The 20052-nt window shown below is 35.5% G+C and overlaps 1 protein-coding gene across 2 annotated transcripts in view; it reads right to left on the bottom strand.

The window, feature by feature from the left end:
- Positions 1 to 3596: 3596 nt before the first annotated feature.
- Positions 3597 to 20052, bottom strand: part of FBXL5 (F-box and leucine rich repeat protein 5) — a 45317-nt gene continuing 28861 nt past the window's right edge. For both annotated transcript variants that reach the window (XM_072737758.1, XM_072737759.1), the window contains 2 exons: positions 10622 to 10770; positions 3597 to 4393 (listed from right to left, as the gene is read on the bottom strand). In XM_072737758.1, the coding sequence (XP_072593859.1) occupies positions 4317 to 4393; positions 10622 to 10770 (226 nt within the window). In that variant the 3' untranslated portion in view covers positions 3597 to 4316. The remainder of the gene's footprint in view (positions 4394 to 10621; positions 10771 to 20052) is intronic.

Genomic DNA, 20052 nt, shown 5'->3' with positions numbered 1-20052 from the left:
GGGTCAGGCTGCCTCCAGAGTTGGGTGGGGACCTGGTGTTGGGATGAATGCTACTGTAAAAATACAGTAGAGAGCTTGACATCAGGCAGCCTGGGAGGGAAATGTAAAGGCGAAAATAAAAGATTTATCAAGTTATGACTGATTGTGTCATAAAAAAAAAAAAAAAAACGTGGGCACCCCACATCTATGCCTTTGTACTTACCTTCTACTTGGAATGCCCTCCTTCTTTGCCTGTCCAACAGAATACCCATCATACTTTTAAGACCAAGCAAAATAACACAACTTCTCTGGGGGAAGCAGGAACAATTTTGCATTATAGAATTAACACCAAACATCTCGTAAGACCTTATCCTTTAGAAATACTGAACAAACATGCACATGTACACAAATGTGCCCATATATATCTCACATAATCCTATTAAAACAATATAGTATTGGGAGGGGGGTATGTTTAAACATCCCCCAAAGGAAAGTCATTTAAAAAACTAAGACATTGCTATGGACTAAATGTTTGTGTCTCCCACAAAATTCCTACCTTGAAACCCAAATCCCTTATGTAATGGTATTTGGAGATGGGTCCTTTGGGAGGCAATTAGGTATGAGAGTGGAGGCCTGGTGTTGGGATGAATGCTACTGTAAAAATACAGTAGAGAGCTTGCTTACTTTCTTCAGGCCATGTGTGGATACAATGAGAAGATGGCCCTCTGCAAATCAGAAAGCAAGCCCTCACCAGAAACCAGATCTGCCAGCACCTTACCCCTGACTTCTCAGCCTCCAGATATAGCAGAAGTCAATGTTTGTTGTTTAAGCTACCCAGTGTATAGTATTCTGTTATAGCAGCCCAAACAGATTAAGACAAACACAGGTACTACCACACTAAGTCACTAAAGGTATTAAATCTATGTGCTGACATGGAAAAATGTACACAAAATAGAAATACATAAAGCAGGGTTTCTTAACACTACTGACATTCTGGGCCAAGTAATTTTTTGCTATGGAGGGCTGACCTGTTCATTAGAGGATGTTTAGCAGCATCCTTGACCTCTACCCACTACATGTCATTTGCATCCTTTCCCTCTGCCAAACTGTGACAACCAAAAATGTTTCCATACATTATCTATTTCAAATACACTTTATACATTTATCCTCTAGGGATAAACTGACTCCAGCTGAGAACATAGCTGGAATACGATCTCACTTAAAAAAACAAACAAAAAAACCCATAAAGCCAGAGGGACCAAATTAGGCAAAAACTTTCACCTTTTACTTTATTCCCCTAAGCCACTCTCTATCAGATTATATTATAATTAGGGGTTGGCATGCCTCTGATACCTCAATTAGGGACTCTTCAAGAGAGAGAGCTCAAGGACTGACCTGTAAGAGTCATTACCAGGCAATACCTCGTCATTACAGAGTACCATGCATGGACAAGTTACTTAACCTTTCTGCTATTTATTTTCCCCATATACAGAATCAAAATGATCACACTCCTAGCTTCCTCTCACAGTTTAATCAAGTCAGTATATGTAAGTATAAGATACTTAGAACACTGTCCAGCACTGAGCACCTGATGTCTGTCAGGCACCCCAAGGCAGTTCACGTAACTTGTGTTTTATTCTAAGAATGAATAATTCCAATAACTCACTAAATCAATCACAAATCCCACGGTTCTCTTCATGGAGCCTGCTTCTCCCTCTGCCTGTGTCTCTACCTTTCTCTCTCTCTCTCTCGTCTCTCATGAATAAATAAAATCTTTAAAAATAAATAAAATAAACCAAGTATTTGTAGTGTTTCATTAAAGACTAACTATACCCTGAAGTTAGTGTATCAAAATTAAGTATAAATTATGTTGTCTGTCTCCCCATGCAACTAGAAGGAGAGGAAGAGTAGAGAGTAAGGATAATGAGTCTCCACATGATGATGTGCAGTCAGTGTAGTCCAAGACTGCCAGGTCTTATTTAATGGTTTGCTAATATCAAGTAGCACAGGACAAAGCAAAAAGGAGGCACCTCAATCACCTGGTACCCCTGAGGAAATTAGCTGCTCAAATTAATTAATTTAAAAGAGTAACATTTAAGTCAACTCCTGAAACACTACTGAGTCATTATAAGAATTTCTCGCCCCAATATATTCTAGTGTTTTGTGACTACAGGGAGGATAAACTTGAGTCCTCCCTCACCTGATAACTCAGGGCCAGGAGTATAGATGAGTAATTTTACTTACAATTCATGTAAATACAGATAAGATGAAGTATGGGGCTGGGTGGACTCACTCAGAAAAATTCTTGTAGCTTGTTTTCTTGAAATAGTCCCTGATACGAATTTTTTCAAATACACTTTATTAAACACTTAAGGAAACAAACACAGTAACTACAGGACAATCAACCTTACAAAATGAAACTTCGGACCGTAAGTGCTCCCTAAGCTTATATTTCCTTTCAAGTTCTGTAAGGGAATCAAGAAATCATTTCCTCACATCAGGTTCCCTGCATGGAGTCTGCTTCTCCCTCCGCCCATGTCTCTGCCTCTCTCCCTGTGTGTCTCTCGTGAATAAATAAAATCTTAAAAAAAAAAAAAAAAAGGATAAAGAAAAAATCATTTCTTACTTTGTGCTTAGGCCAGACTTTTGAAGGAGAAGGCTAGGTGCCACAGTCTCACAAAAGGCAAGACTATTTACACCTAAGAGGTACAAGTTCTGAAGGTAAGATAGTCTGCTCACACAGCTACCTTGTCCCACACCCAAGAAACATTTTCCAAGTGTCAATTATGACAGGAGGTACAACTTCAGGAGGGCCATCCGAGAGCAGCCTCCACCCAACTCCATCTCCCCTGGAGTGTTTAATTAAAATATTAGTTGAGACTTAAAACGGGGTGGAGTCTCCTTGTTCATATTCTCATCAGATGATTATTTTTTCACCTTTATTATTATTATTTTTTAATTTATGAGAGACACAGAGAGAGAGGCAGAGACACAGGCAGAGGAAGAAGCAGGCTCCATGCAGGGAGCCCGACGTGGGACTCGATCCTCGGTCTCCAGGATCAGGCCCCGGGCTGAAGGCAGCACTAAACTACAGAGCCACCCAGGCTGCCCCTCTTTGTTCATCTTCAGACAGCTCTGTCTAAAACAAAGTCTTCTGCCTGAACTGAAACTTGTCTATCATATGTACCTTTCCTACTCTTCCTATCCCTCAATGAAACAAACAGAAGAATACCTGGGACCACAAGTAACAAGACTGCAAGATTAACTCCTCTTCCACAGCCTTGCATGCATTTCCAAAAGTAGATGGCATACTGCTCTTTTCTTCAGGACATAAAATTATATATAGCATTATGTAAAACTGACTCAAAATGTGCCTTTCTGAATGATACGTCCCCACTCCCACTGTCTTTTTACACAGCAATGAAGAAAGGCATACACATTCAAACTCTGACTATTGCATAATTAATTTCAAAAAAGGCAATTCAACTCAACAAAATTAGGTATCTAAAATTGCCAGTATCATGATTTCATGGGAGCTCAAAAGAAAATATTTAGTTCTATTTTACACTAATATAATCCTGAATTGAGGTTTCTAATGAAATCAAAACACCAAAAAATTTATTTGGTAAAGTCCTCAAAGTAGGTTTTATTGATACATTTCTTCAAATGATTGTGGAATTTTTAAAAATCCCTCCCAAATTTGACAATTTAGGGACAGTGGCAGGAACCAAGAGTATTTGAAGAAAGCAAAAACAAATACATTGGTACTTTGCCAGCTCACTGAGCTAACACCAAGAAGCCAATTTATTCTATTTTCTTAAAGAACCTTATATGTGGGTATGTTTGAATTGGCCCTCTGATAATTGTTCAAATAAAGGAAACATTATGGAAAAAAGACTGGTTTTCAAATGTGCAATCTCTGAAAATAAAACTTCAAAAATGTATGTTTGAAAAGATCTGCAAAGCTTGGTACAGTGTTTATATATAAAGAGAACCAATAATCCCCATTGACTTTAAAACTCAATCTAAAAAATACTTTAAATGGCATGGCATTAGTGACATTCTTTTCAAAGCATTCCATTTAAAAGAAAACTGATAAAACTGTTCTCACCCTCATGAAAAGATCTAATCCCTTTCTAAAACAAAAATATGATTTGCAAGAGAAACAACACTGTACAATTGACTGGTAAATTAAGATTTCTGAGACTGTAAGAAATGGGGCCAAAACAAGTCACACTCAAAAAGGGATGGTTAACACAAGAAATGTGCTATAAGTAAAGTGCATGAAAGGAAGCCTGCTCAGCTAAATGAAGTAGACAAAGGTCAGGAGTCAAGGGTCATTCGCCAGAGCGGCAGCAGGCTCGAAAACCACACTGCAAATTCTGGCATCCGCTGGCGGTATCAGCATGAGGACCTGTATAAAAACAGAAAAGTGTGAAAGGAGGAAATTTCTTAGAGATCACATGAAAGAGCTAAGACATTTGACTTTTTTTTTTTTACTAGCAATACATTTGTAACACAGAAGTAAAATGTCCCAATGAGTGTATAAAAATTAGACACAAATATAGCCAACAGCAGCTCTACTGGTCCAAAAGCTAAATGAAAGAAGAGAAAGAAACGATTTTTTGGCAACAATCTTACAAAACAAAAACCTAAGACAAAAAGAAACTCACAGAAACAAGACTGCCAGGCTTACAAACAGATTTCTTATACTCCGAACATCTTTACTAAAAATATACTTAAGACAAAAACAGCTCCCTCCATAGATCAGCTAAAGAATCCAGTATTGAGAGCAATTACAAAAACATTACAGTCAAAACTTGAAAAAAATTATATAGACATAGAGTGAATATGTTTTCCATATTTTTATTTATAACATTTGCAGCTGAAATAAATGGCTAGGGTTAAGTGAAATTATCTTCTAGCATTAAGTATACAATGAATGATTAGCTAAATAAACAAACCTAAGACATAATAAAAATTGTGATTCAATAATAAAAGAAGAATGCAACTCTATGGAATAACTGACATTTTATCCCATTCACATTATGCTGCCCAGACACTAGATAAAAGATCCATTAGGGAACACAGCTGAGAATTAGGAAATATCAAAGAAGAGATATTGCACATAAGCAAATGTTAAGTTCTCTGAATAAATCACAGTTTTCATAAAGGCAGGCAAATGTGCAAAAGGATGTTTTAACCATACCAAAGCCTGTCAGTATGTATGCACCATGAACAAATTAAGAGCAGCTGATTCCTTTTCTACTCATCAATTAGAAACAAAATCCTTGCATTTGTGATATGTACGAATCATACAAAAAGTACATGAAGTATAATTTTATAGGCTATGTCAAATGAATTATAACTGAAAAATCAGAGTTTAACTCAGAAGCTATTTTAAATGAGCTTTGTTTTTTAAAAGTAGCAGTCCACTGGAAAAGAAGGCATCTGTGTTAATACCATCCTAACAAAATGGCTATTTGCAATGAAATGCACAAAACACTTATTTCCCAGAATTGTTCCCTGTATTCCTGAAGTGGCACACACAAAATACTAAGGGCAGGCTTCTTAGGGTATATAATCATTGAAATATAATGTTCATGTATTTCAATAAAGAAATGATAATATATCTTTAAGTAAAAAAAGAAACTAATGAACTTTACAAGCATATGTAGGACTGTAATAGGTTAGGACTTCATTTAATTTCAAAAACGTATGTTTAATTTTATTCTTTTGTTGTTGTTGTTGTTTTTTTTTTCGTATGTTTAATTTTAAAATAGATGTGATGCCTGGGATATGGGGAGCAGGTATGGGAGTGGGCAATGGAAGAAAACTGGCCACACTTTTTATAACTGCCAAACCAAATATTACGTGAGGCTTCATTAAATTCTATGTTTATACGTTTAAAATTTTCCATAACAAAAAGCTTAAAATTTCAAATATAAAGCCGAATTACCACAAGCCCATTTTTATTTAATCAAAATTAAAATCTATTTTTAAAATGAAAAGTTGAATGTGTCAAATATTTAAAATTCACAAAGTAGTATTTGTCATTAGGTTTCCTTAAAATAAAACTCAAGGTTAGTCATCTTAACCAAAATCAAAGTAGAATGTCCTAGTACATATCATATTTATTAGAAATGTCCTCATAAGGAACCCTGTAGTTTGAAACTACTCCCCTACTGTCAACCTCTGGACCAGGTTTTCCTTTCTAAGCATATTTTCAGCTTTTTCCCTACACACTACTCAACCCTCCATGCCAACTCTTCTTAGCTTGCCTTTCTGCACTGCTTAAACTGGTTCCTGCTCTGACAATCACCTAGTGTCCTTCTTCAAGACCAAATACCCTGCCTGACACTCACTCAGTCCCTGGATGAAATGCTTGAACTGGTGGATTTGGCAAAAATGTATTTCTCAGTATGGAATTCTACTCCAAATTTTTAAAAAGGGAGAAGAGGAAAGAGACATGGAGATTTTTAGACAATTTTCTAACTAAAACTCCCTAAAATACTTTAAAATTTCTATATTCCTATTTTTTAAAAGGACAGAGAGATAAGGAAGAAACTTTTACACTGAATTCAACTATGACCTGGGAAAAATCCTAAGCGATGGCTGAAAGCAATTCAAGTGAAGTATGCTACTAGTTTTAAGGCAGGAAATACAAGGGAGCCTCAAAGGAGCCAACAGGACCAAGGAAGCTATTCTAGAGATTCCTATTTTTCCAAATATTCACACAGCTAGTCACCATCCTCCCCAAAAGATAGGCTCAGCAACCTCAGAGCCACCCTGGCCACTTCATCACTCTTTGGTCTCAAAGTCTAAAGGATGGTAATAGGGGTAACAGGAGAACAAAAATGTACGAATAAAATCAGGTGTCCCATATTAGGTTGAAAGTAACCTAATCCTGCTCATCTATCAACATCTTATTAATATCACAAAACAAATTCCTCACTCACAATGATATAAAATATGACCCCTCCTTCAGATATGCACAAGAATATCTGAGTTTTTAAGTATAGAGTGAAGAGAGGGAATTAATACATCAGTATTTTCAAATCTGACAGTAGGATCTATCTAGAGAAGTCTATGAGGATTTAAACAGTAACTATGCTACTAACTCAAAACTACAATTCCACCTGAAGGTCGATTACAGACCAGGTGCGTCTGATCCTAAGAGTCAGAAACAGTGAGGGAGATTTTACTCTATTAAAGGACTGGGGCAAAGCAAAAGTGAAGACAACCACTGTTTTTAATGTAGGTTAGTCTCATATTGCAGAGAACAGCAATTTCCAAAGCACAAAAATTGTAAGCCATGTTAACAGTGAGACTTCGGTGTCACAGAAGGACTGCTGAGAACAGGGATTAAGTGGACAACAGAAAGGGAGGAGGCATTGGACAGGAACAGGGCTACACTCTCTCATAGGTTATCTGCCCAGGATCTCCAGCACACAGCTGCGCTTCCAGACACTGACAACTCAAAAGGTCATTCCCTTTCAATATCTGACTCATCACCTGCAAATGTCTACCTCAGAGAATAGAAAATTCAAGTGGTTCTAATACTTGAGGGCTAAATTACATTAAAGAATAAGAAAGAAAATAGGAAAACAAAATTAGCATAATCATTAAATGTTTAAAGGCACGGTAAAAATAAATTTGTAAGAAAGCATTTTTTAAATATTACATAAAAAGAGCTATAATGTTAACTATAAGTTATTTTCCCAAATTTTTATTATTGATTTGTTTTTCCTGAATTTTAAGTATATTATTTATGCTGTATATCTGCACTTACCTTCACTTACCTTTAATTCCTCTTTAACTTAAATTAGAAACATAAGAGAGCAAATCATCTGAGACTGTGTCACCTCCAGAACTATGAACTAATCTATCTTAATTCATAAATTATACAGACATTGAAATGCAAATCAGTACAAAAAGTTTATTTGCTATCATTGTTCAAGTGTTCTTCAGAGCTCCAAAACTGTGTGACTCCATTTAACACTTCTTAAATGACAAAGAAGTTTTCAATCTTATGGCTAAGAAGCCTTTCCATGTTTAAATCTTAACTTTATCAATCAAATAACAAATTTAAATGTAATGAGGAATCATAAAGAATAAAACTGGCATTTTTTAATCAGTGCTTAGTACAGTATTTTGCTCACAGTAGATATTATTTGAATATCTGATACTAACTCCTCTCCTCTAAAATCTCTGCTAGCACTTAGGAAACAGGTCATTCTGCTTTACTTATCTATCATTCATTATTTACTTAATGAATATTGTTTACCAGTATTTACTTCTTTTAGTTAGAAATCTAGGAGCTAAGTATACTAAGCTTTTTTTGACAAATATATTCTTAGTTAAGTATGACTCAAATATTTAAAATATCGTTTGTCCCTAAATATGCTCCCTATTATTCTAAGACTATGTATAAAACATTTTAACTACTTTCAGAAAAAAATAAAAATAATAAGAAGAAGGGGGCCCCTTAAGCAGTCATTAAGTATTTATTATACAAATGGAGCTGTAGTAAAAGATACTGGGATCAATTGAGTCATCTTGAAAACTGGATACAATGCCACTTTATTCTAATACTTCTTAGGTTGTCCATATGTCCTTTTAAGGAAAAAACTCTATCAGAGTATTGCTTTAAGAGCAAATGGCTGGAACTCTAGAACACAAGTTAATATGACAAGTCGCCTAAACTTTAAAGGATTTCCATTTCCCCAAAATCATGTTTTAAAAAGCTGTAAAAGGAGACTTAATATTGAGTTATACAAGCCCTGCCAATTTTCTTTCAAATCTTTCAAAGTCAAATATCTTCATTAAAATCCACTTTTTGAAAATTATCACTCATTTATCAAAAAAAAATGGCATTCAACAAAAGGAATGTAGCAGCTCCTTTGGAACAGTTTAATATTTATATATTCAAAACCAGTTAAGATGAAATGAATTCTAATATCCTAACAAAATGCAAAAGGTTTTAAGCATTTAACTTATCCCATCACCTAAATTATTTCAGGAAGTTTTCAAAATTACACAAGCAAAACAAGTAGATCATAAAAATGAACTGAAATCCAATCTCTCCCATCCTGTAACATCTATATACCCAAAAGAGAATCTAATCAATTTGGTCACGACATTTATTCCCACAAGCATAACCTATGCTGAAATCAATTACAGATCATTCAAGTGCAACATACAAATAAGAGGTTTTTCTTATAAAAATAACTGCTTACCAGTTACTTTTCATAATATGTCCTATAAGCCTTAAGAAGTATAATACTGTCCTACAATGACATGACTGTACATTACAAAAAAAAAAAAAAAAAACCCTCCCACCCAAATGCACTGTATCTACAAAAGCAGCAAATGGCTCATGGAAGCAAACTTTATTTTTGTATGCTTAGCAGGTTGCAACTAAAATTATGCTCATCTTCATCATTCCTGGATCATAATACACTGAAAGCCAGAGAGAGTAAAGAGATGCTCCTATTTAGTGTGCTACTTCCAGAACAAGGGAGGTCATCTCCTGCATCACCTATGTGACGACAGAAATAAAAGGGCTGCAATCTCCTGTCCCTTTATACGTATTTAATGAAACCCTAATCTCCAGAAATAGGAATTTGCTAACTTCTCTGCCTACAAATGTGTCATTAAAGAGACCATTCCTCTAGTCTTCCTGATTCCTGCCAATTGTTTTCCCTGAGAGAAACTCAGGTGATCTTGTCATCTTAAGATGACTCAGGCTTTCAAAGAAAACAGTATACGGTGTAAAAAGACAGATACATAAGAGAATCTGAACGATGTAAATGTTTTTCCAATTATAATACAGGGGGTTGATTTGCTTACTAATAACTGAGGAGCAGCTTTTTATGTTTCTAGAAACTTCAGTTTCTATCACTATCAAAATCCCAAAAGGGCACTGTATATACCTTGAAAAAACATGCAGCATGCCCACTACCGGGTAGGGGTAAGTTTAAGAAATAAAACAATCAAAAAATATTTACCTGATGATTGTTATAACATGTTCAGGAATCAATCTCCAAAATACTGTAGGAATTTTAGTCCTGTCTAAAACATCTCAGCTTCTTCCCCAACACCACACACACACACACACACACACACACACACCCCACCTCAATCTTCCATGAGATTGATTTGAAACCACACCCAGGATCCCCAACAAGTTCGCATTACCAAAGTCTTCTCTTCTCAATTACATTTTTTCAAAGTTGTGCTACAAAAAAACTGAGTCATCATATCCCTAAGAAACTGGTATATCTAGAACAATACCTCTAAATTGCTGAGTGCTATATCTCTCTAAAATAATTTCCCAAAATTTTATAAAAATTTAGTATTTCTACAACTTGCCATTTTAGGATTTATTATGATATATCCCAAAAATCTGGCAGAATATATATGTGAAATACCTATCTGCAAGAAAAACTTACCTTCATAGAAGCTAATTAATGAAAACATGTGATTTTTAAATTTTATCAAGTGTAAAGAAATACCTCTGAAAGCAAAACGATTTGGTAATCAGAAATCTAGAAAATTAAACAGAAACCCTAAGAATCATCAGAACTGCCAAAAATTTTTGAATCCATTCCTTCAAAATTATCTCATTAAGAGACATTACCGTTAATGTTGTCACAGTAGTAAAAGTATTCATCATTTAGAGAAGGACATGCCGAAACCAAATCCTGCAGGCCTGCACCAGTTACAGTAAGACAACCGGAGAGATTAAGGTGCTCCAAATAAGGCAGCCCTCCTCCCAGAGTCAAAACCCTGTAAGAAAAGCAATCCAACAATGAGAATGTATTAATCTATGAAAATTTATGTTTTCCTATGGCCTACTGGACCACTATTCATATATCTTTCAATTTGGTAATGAGGAAATTCAAGAATTTCTATAAAACATGGTCAGCTAACCTCATCCTAAGGCAGCAATACAATTAACTAAGGAAAACTTCCTGTATTTTTCCTAATGACATTCCATAAACAATGAAATTTCTCTTCATAAGAACATTACACCAACTCAACTCTTAGAAGTTCTGAATCTTTTGGAACTGTAATCTTCATTTTCCTACAGGCTGTCTAAGTGAAAATCATCAAGAAAATTCCTGACGAGTTTTGGCAGTTCCTCAGAGTTAAGAGAGTTAGCATATGACCCAAAACTTCCTCTCCGGGTATACACCCAAGAGAACTGAGACATATGTTCACATGATAACTTGCAAACAAATGTTCATAGGAGCAGCATTCATAATAGCCAAAAAAGTGGAAACAATTCAAATTTCAATTGATTAAAATGAATGGATAAACATTATATAGCCATAAACTTACTGATACATGTTTCCACATGGAGGAACTTGAAAGCATTTTCAATAAGTGAAAAGGGCCAGACACAAAAGGCTACATATTGCATGACTCTATTTATATGAAATATCCAAAACAGAATAGAGACAGAAAGATTGGCAGTTGCCAGGGCCTGGGGCAAAGAGGAATGAGGACTAACCACTAAAGAGCAGAGGGTTTCCTTATGGTATGATGAAAATGGTTCTGAATTAGTGGATGATGCCAGCCAACCTTGTAAATCTACTAAAACCACTGATCTGTATACTTCGAAAGGATGAATTTAATGGTAGTGAATTACATGTTGGTAAAAATGAAAACCTAATGGCATATCCTAGAAGAATAAAAACATTAATATAAATAGATTATAATGAGAAGTTAGCTAAAATGACAAAGGCAGAGCTGAAAATATCAACAATAAAATTGGGAATATCAGTTTTCTGTAAAATATTTAAAGCAATAATACTACAGCAAAAATGTGAAAACTGGAACAGCCTATCTTAAGAGGGATGCCAAGAGACTAACAATACAATAAATTTTGTTTAAAAATTTAACATGATTGTGCAGGTACACGAAAATTAGGAAGTAGGGACGCCTGGGTAGCTCAGCAGTTGGGCCTCTGCCTTCAGCTCAGGGCATGATCCTGGGGTCCCAGGATGGAGTCCCACATTGGCTCCCTGTATGGAGCCTGCCTTTTCTCCCTCTGCCTGTGTCTCTCACGAATAAATAAATAAAATCTTGGAGAAAAAAAAAAAAAAGGAAAATTAGGAAGTAAAGTTAATAAGCAAAAATATATAAATTATTGAGATATTTTAAACTATGGAAATATTTATATATTCAGTGAAGGACTGTTGACTAGCAAAGACTAGGAGGGAAGATTTTAAAATTTTGTAACTGCATGCTTAAAAAATGCAATTTATCTACTGAAAACAACTTATCAGGGAACCTGAGTGGCTCTGTCGGTTGAGTGTCTGACTCTTGATTTCAACTAAGGTCATGATCCCAGGGTTGTGGGATCAAGCCTGTGTCAGTCTCCACACTCAGTAGGAAGTCTGCTTGGGATTCTCTATCTCCCTCGCCTTCTGCCCCTCCCCCACTCTCACATGTACACACTCACTCTAATAAATAAATAAATCTTAAAAAAAAATAAACACAATTTATCAAAACCCCAAGCCCCAAGAGATTTAAATGCATACTCCCCTTACATTTTGACTGAAAAAAAAAATTAATTTAAATTGATTTTTCTTTTAAATCATAAGTTTCCTTGATCCATGCCTTCAAATTTCAAATTAACACCAGTAACAGTTCAGAACTTCAGTGGCTTGACTGGGCCACAGCAGCTAAAGACAGTGGTCTTGAAAGGAAGACAATACAATGTTTAAAGATAATTCTTTTTTTTCTATGAAGTTGAATAGCTCATAATAAGAAATAAAACAGCTTTTAAAAAGAAGCCTGGGGACACCTGGGTGCCTCAATCAGTGAAACCTTCCACTCTTGATCTCAGCTCAGGTCTTGATCTTAGGGTTGTGAGTTCAAGTCCCATGCTGGGCTCCATACCTTGGGCATGGAGCCTACTTTAAAAAAATAAAAAAGTGGTTTCAGGGCATCTGGGTGGCTCAGTCAGTTGAGTGTACTCTTGGTTTCAGCTGAGATTATGATCTCAGGATCTTCTCTCTCTTTCCCTCTTCCTACCCCTCCCCCTGCTCACAAGCATCAACTCACTCACTCTGGATAAATAAAACATACATACATATAATCTTTTTTTAAAAAGATTTATCTATTCACTTTGAGAGAGAGTGCATGAGTCGGTGGGGGGCAGAAAGAGAGACTCTCAAGCAGACTGCCTGCTGAGTGTGGAGTCCAATCTCATGACTCTGAGATCATGACCTGAGCCAAAATCAAGATGCTCAAATGAATGAGCCACCCACGGGCCCCTAAATTAATAAAATATTTTTTTAAAAAGTGGTCTGAAAGATCTCAGAAGGTATCTCAATGCAGAGACTGCTCCATTTCTTAAAATTTAAGAATTTTCAGCACACAGAAGACAGACTGCATGGAATAGAAAACTTCATATCACAAGTATACTTGAAGAAACCACTTGTGCAGTCACTGCCCTCACTAACCTTAATGGGAAATCAAAGTCAAAAATAAATATGCAAAATTATACAGAAGGGTGCTGATGGGGGGGAGGAGGAAAGTCCAAAAAGGCTTCCTATAAAAAGGGACATTTATTCTTTTTTTAAAAAGATTTTATTTATTTATTCATAAGAAACACAGAGGCAGAAACATAGGCCGAGGGAGAAGCAAGCTCCCCCCAGGGAACCTGATGTGGGACTTGATCCCCAAACTGGGATCATGCCCTGAGCCAAAGGCAGACACCCAACTGCTGAGCCACTCTGGCATCCCAAGAAGGGACATTTAAACTGTGATAGAAACGAACAGACATTAGCCAATAATGTATATTACAGACAGAGCAAATACAAATGTCTAAAGATGAGACCTATAGTGCCTTGGAGAAAGAGAATAATTGAGTATGGCTAGAGAAAGGATGGCTCTGTGTGTGTGTGTGTGTGTGTGTGTGTGTGACATTTACCTGTTTGTTGTCTTTTTGTGGCAGGGGTGACGATGTGACCAAATAAAAATTTATAGAGATTTAAGGGACATAACAAGATATAAACTACAAAGGTAAGCAAAGGCCAAAAATTTGGACTTAACCAAAGTGCAACAAAACTCACTAAAAAGTTTAAGTAGAAGAGTAATAATAAGTAATAAGAAATGCATTCTAAGAAGATCACTCTCATCTTTTGTCATCAATGCCCAAGTATGTCAGGCACATGCCTAAACAGTAAAATACAGAACAAATATAGGTTCTGCCCTCAACAAGGGAAAGAAACATTAAAAAAATTATTGACAATATATGCAGTAAGATGGTGTTACAGAAATTATACAAGTTATAGAAAAATATTACAGACCAGGGAATGATTCACAAGTAGTAATCTTTAAAAAATAGAAAAAAATCCAGAACCCAATAATATATGATTGTATAATTCACACTATGTGGTATTAACTGGAAAAACTACTAGACAAAGAATCAAGAAAAAAAAAATCAATCAATAGAAACAGACCAATAAATGATAATGGTGGAATTAGTAGACAATGACTTTAAAACAGCTTTTATATTTTGAATATGCTCAAGGATTTAAAAAAAATTTTTTTAATTTAAAAAAATATGCTCAAGGATTTAAAAAATATAAACATAGGAATAAAAATATTTATATTTTTTAATATTTTTGTATACTTATATATATTACAAATTCATATGTATATGTATATATATATAGTGGGGTAGGGGGAAGAAGCACATCAAATGACATTTCTAGAGATGAAAAATACAATTTCTGAAATAAAAATACACTGAATGAGATTAGGAGTGATTAGACATTGTAGAAATGATGAATGTACTTTAAGACACAACCAGATTAGCCAAAATAAAGCACCACTACCACCACCAAAAAAAAGGTAAAAAAAAAAAAAAAAAAAAAACCTTAGTATTATGGATTAAATTATTGTCACCTCCTTCCACACCAAAATATGCTGAGATCCTAAGCCCTGGTATCTACAAATATAACTTCAGTTGGAAATAAGGTCTTTGCAGATTTAATCAAGTTAAGATTAGATGGGGGGGGGGGGGGGGGGCGCGGGGAAGTGCCCACACTTGACACCTTAATCCAGTATGATGAGTTTCCTTTTAAGAAGAGGGAAATTTGGACAGAAACAGAAACTGCCCTGGGAAGATATAGGCAGAAACTGGAGTTCTGTTGCCACAAGCCAATCAACACATAGGTCTACCAGAAGCTGGAAGAGTTAAGAAAGGATCCTCCAGGATCACTAGAAACAGAAACACTGTATAACTATCAAGCAATAACTCCTTGTTTTTCCATCCCTCCCAGCCTCTGGTAACTTCTGTCTTACTTTCTATTTGCATCATTTCTATATCACAGATACATCATATAAATAGAATCACTTAACGCCTGTCCTTTTGTGTCTGGCTTATTTCACTTAGCATGATTTTTCAAGGTTTATCCATGTTGTAGCATGTGTCAGAACTTCATTCTTTTTATAGCTGAATAATATACCACTGTACTTATACATCATATTTCATTTATCCATTGATGTCATCATTGGTGGATGCTTGGACTGTTTCTACCTTTTAGCTGTTGTGAATAATGCCGTTAAGAAAATGGCATACAGGTATTTGTTTGAGTCTTTGTTTTTGTTCTCTAATTTCTTTCAGGAATGTTTTATGGTTTTCAGTGAATAAGTCTTTTGCCTTTTTGGTTAAATTCATAGGTACTTTAGTCTTTTTGATGCTATCGTAAGGTAGCATTATTTTCTGTTTTTAGTGACAAAAAAGTTTTCGAACTAGGTAGTGGTGAAGGACACAACACTGAATGTTCTTAATGTCACTGAACTGTACACTCAAAAATGGCTAAAATGCTCATCTCTATGGTATGTATATTTTACCAAAATCTTTTTTAAAAAATGTATACAAACTCTGAAGCAAACACTAAATACATGAGGTACTAGGCAATTGGAGAAATAAGATACTAAAAAGTACTTAATAAATCCAAAAAAAAGACAAAACAAGAAGAAAAAAAAAAGAGGAAAACAAACAGCAATGTGATAGGAATAAAAATAACCATATCAGGGATCCCTGGGTGGCGCAGTGGTTTAGCGCCTGCCTTTGGCCCAGGGCGCGATCCTGGAGACCCGGGATCAAATCCCACGTCGGGCTCCCGGTGCGTGGAGCCTGCTTCTCCCTCTGCCTATGTCTCTGCCTCTCTCTCTCTCTCTCTCTCTCTGTGTGACTATCATAAATAAAAAAATTTTTTTTAAATAACCATATCAATAATTATACTAAATGTAAATGGCCTACATAGATCAATTAAATAACAGAGAATATGTGACTGAGTTTTTTAAAGACCTAAAAATATATGCTGTCTGCAAAAGATTAAAAAAGCAGTTGCCTTGGACTCAAGGAGAGAAGTAGTGTGTAACAAAACAATAATGGCAATGTGAGGGGGCCAAAGGTTGAGAATTTAAATAAAAGGCTATTTTTAATAGCCTGAAAACCTGAAAATCTTGCATTAAGACTACACACTCAATACCATCTCTGTTCCCTATGGCTTCAATCTACTTTAAAATCTTTATTTTCAGGGGACCTGGGTGACTGAGCAGGTTAAACATCTATCTGCCTTCAGTTCAGTTCATGATCCCCCAGGGTCCTGGGAAGGAGCCCTAAGTTAGGCTAACTGATCCATGGAGAGTCAGCTTCTCCTTCTCCCTCTACCCCTCCCCTGCACCACTATGTTATTTCTCTCGCCCTTCCTCTCAAATAAATAAAAAGCTTCTAAAACAAAATCTTGATTTTCAATCTACATTTTTATAATCAATGATCTTATAACAAGTCCCATATAACCAATGTGCCAAAACTCATGCTACCCCAACCCTAAATAGGACATAATGACTAATGCAGGATGAAAAGCTCCCAACTAGCACTTCTGTTCCCATTAAGTTGTATGTACATGTGAGGTATATTTGTTCTCAAACGTACTGACACCAGTTGTACTTAATATTGTAATTAAGTAACTGAAATAATTCTTATTATTTTTTTAAGTAGGCTCCACACTGGGTGTGGAGCCCAATGTGGGGCTTGAACTCACAACTGTGAGATCAAGAACCTGAGCTGAGATCAAGAATCAGACACCTAACCAATTGAGCCACCAAGGTGTCCCAAATTGAAATAATTTTTAAGCCCACATAATGAATAAAAAAACAATTGTTTAAAAATTAAATTTGCATTTATTTCCTTAGCCTTTCTCAAAACCAAGAAATGTACATAAAATGCACTAACTTTATGTCAATCTCTACTCAAAAAAAGGCTTCTTTTCAAAGCCTTTCCTGTCCATCAAATATAAAGGAACATTCTCTGTATTCTCTATTCCATAAACTAATTTTACTTTTCTTCACTACATTCAGTCTGATGTTATGTGTTTATTGTCCACTATTACCACTAGATTATAAACTATGAAAACAGAGAATTTGTCTTGTTTACCCTGAATCTCTAGCAATTAGGACAGAGAGTGGGTGCTCAATAAATATCAGAAAGACTCCCTCAAGAACCTGACTAAAAAGAGGTCATTTGCATTCAAACTAGAGACTTTTACAGTGAACTATCACTATCAGTCCAAATGGTGCCAGGTAAATTAGTTCCTGTGTGGTTCCCAGTCATCAAAATTAATTCCTCCTTAAATTCAAACTCAGTCAAGGTTATTTGGGTGGTGCAGTTGGTTAAGCATCGGACTCTTGGTTTCAACTCAGATCATGATTTTAGGGTCTGAGATCAAGACCTGTGTCAGGCTCAGTGCTCAGGGAGTGCAGTCTGCTTAAGACTCTCTCCCTCTGCCCCTCCCACTACTCATGCTCTCTCAAAAAAATCTTAAAAAAAAAAAAAAAAAGTGTTATTTCAAGGATATCTCATATACAAACTCATCACTACTTGTAAAAACCATAAGGCAAAATGTAACTTATTCCCAATCCCAAAAGCAGTAAACTTTCTATTTAGTTATTTCTAAAGTTAATAATATCAACATTTAATAATAAGGCCCAAAATCATACTGTGAAGTAACAGCTAAAATCATTTTCATGCTTTTCTTCAAATTTCATTTAGGAATTCACTTCCTGCCTTGGAGGAAAATGGGGATGGAAATTCTTTTGCATTCAAATGAAGCCCTATAATTCTGCTTTTAGGTGAAATATGCCCGCACTCTTCTAGCATTTTCCAAAACTTACCAAGAAATTTCTAAATCCTTCTTCCAGTGAAGGCAAATACAAAATTCCTCTTAATTATATTGATCAAAATTCTGACTCCCTTTGAAAATGATTTTTAAATATACAGAATTTTTAATAAATTCTGGCTTATTTTAAATTAGCCCAACAAGAATATAAATAATAGTGAAAGGCAATAGAAGGGAAGGGAGAAGAAATGGATAGGAAATATCAGAAAGGGAGACAGAACATAAAGACTCCTAACTCTGGGAAACGAACTAGGGGTGGTGGAAGGGGAGGAGGGCGGGGGTGGGGGTGAATAGGTGACGGGCACTGAGGGGGGCACTTGATGGGATGAGCACTGGGTGTTATTCTGTATGTTGGCAAATTGAACGCCAATAAAAAATAAATTTATTATTAAAAAATAATAAAAAATTTTAAAAATAAATAAATAAGCCCAACAAAACTAAGAAAATATAGGAAAACTGCCATTTAATCAGATATCACTACAGCTCTGGAATATCACAAAAGATTGTTATGTGTTGGGATCCCTGGGTGGCGCAGCGGTTTGGCGCCTGCCTTTGGCCCAGGGCGCGATCCTGGAGACCCAGGATCGAATCCCACGTCAGGGTCCCGGTGCATGGAGCCTGCTTCTCCCTCTGCCTATGTCTCTGCCTCTCTCTCTCTCACTATGTGCCTATCATAAATAAATAAAAATTTTTTTAAAAAGTCTTTTAAAAAAATATAAATAAATAAATTTTTAAAAATTTTAAAAAAAAGATTGTTATGTGTTATTTCATTCTTTGAATAAAATTGGTCATGTTGAAAATGCAACTGGGGGCATGTAGTTAGCTTGGCTGAGTGTCTGACTCTTAATTTCAGCTTGTTCTTGATCTCAGAATCATGAGTTCAAACCCCATGGGGTACTCTGCAATGGAGCCTACTTAAAAGTGGCAGCAGCTCTTTCTGTCTACAGGTTCTATCCCCATACTTTAATAAAATCACCTTTTTGTATCACCCCCAAAATAAAACAATGATAATAAAAGTTTTTAAAAAATTCTTTTAATTTGAAATTTTTAAAAAAAGAAAACACAACAAAGGAGCACTATGGCTAGCTCAGTCAGAAGACCACACAACTCTTGATCTTAGGATTGAGTTCAAGCCTCACATTGGGTGTAGAAATCACTTAAAATAAAACTAAAAAAAGAAAAGAAAGAAAAAGAAAACACAACTGAATAGAGCCACAACTAAGTTTTAATAAGGTATAGTGGTAATGAAAAAGATAGTGATATTGGAAAATGGATTATTAGGTTTTAAACTGAAATCAAAAATTCCTTTTACTTTAAAACCAAATTATATTCAAAAACTAAAACCCAGGGACGCCTGGGTGGCTCATCAGTTGAGTGTCTGCCTTCAGCTCAGGACATGATCCTGGAGTTCCGGGATCAAGTTCTGCATAAGGCTCCTAACATAGAGCCTGCTCTCCTCCCTCTGCCTATGTCTCTGCCTCTCTCTGTATCTCTCATGAATAAATAAAATCTTAAAAAAAAAAAAAAAACTAAAACTAAAACCTTATCAGGTATACATATATGAAAAACATAATAAAAAGTTTAAAAAGGAATGAGAATATGGTTGTCTTTTGCTTTTTATTGCTTTAATTACAATCCATGCACTTGAGTTTGAATAAAAAGAAAATTAATGGAATGATGCACAGCAACCAAACCAGAGTAACAACAGTTACCTCAGGGGAGAACATTCTTGGTATATGACTTCTGAAAGATTTTTTAATAATCTCATATTTAGTATCTTTTATAATGGCAGGGAAATATTAGGTTTTGTGCTGGGTGATTTCTTCATTATAACATATTTGACATCCAGTTATTGAGGTCT

The sequence above is a fragment of the Vulpes vulpes genome, chromosome 14 (genome assembly GCF_048418805.1).
Source record: "Vulpes vulpes isolate BD-2025 chromosome 14, VulVul3, whole genome shotgun sequence".
NCBI classification, from domain to species: domain Eukaryota; kingdom Metazoa; phylum Chordata; class Mammalia; order Carnivora; family Canidae; genus Vulpes; species Vulpes vulpes.
Note: the sequence above shows the minus strand (reverse complement) of the source record. Positions and strands in the feature narration are given on the sequence as shown.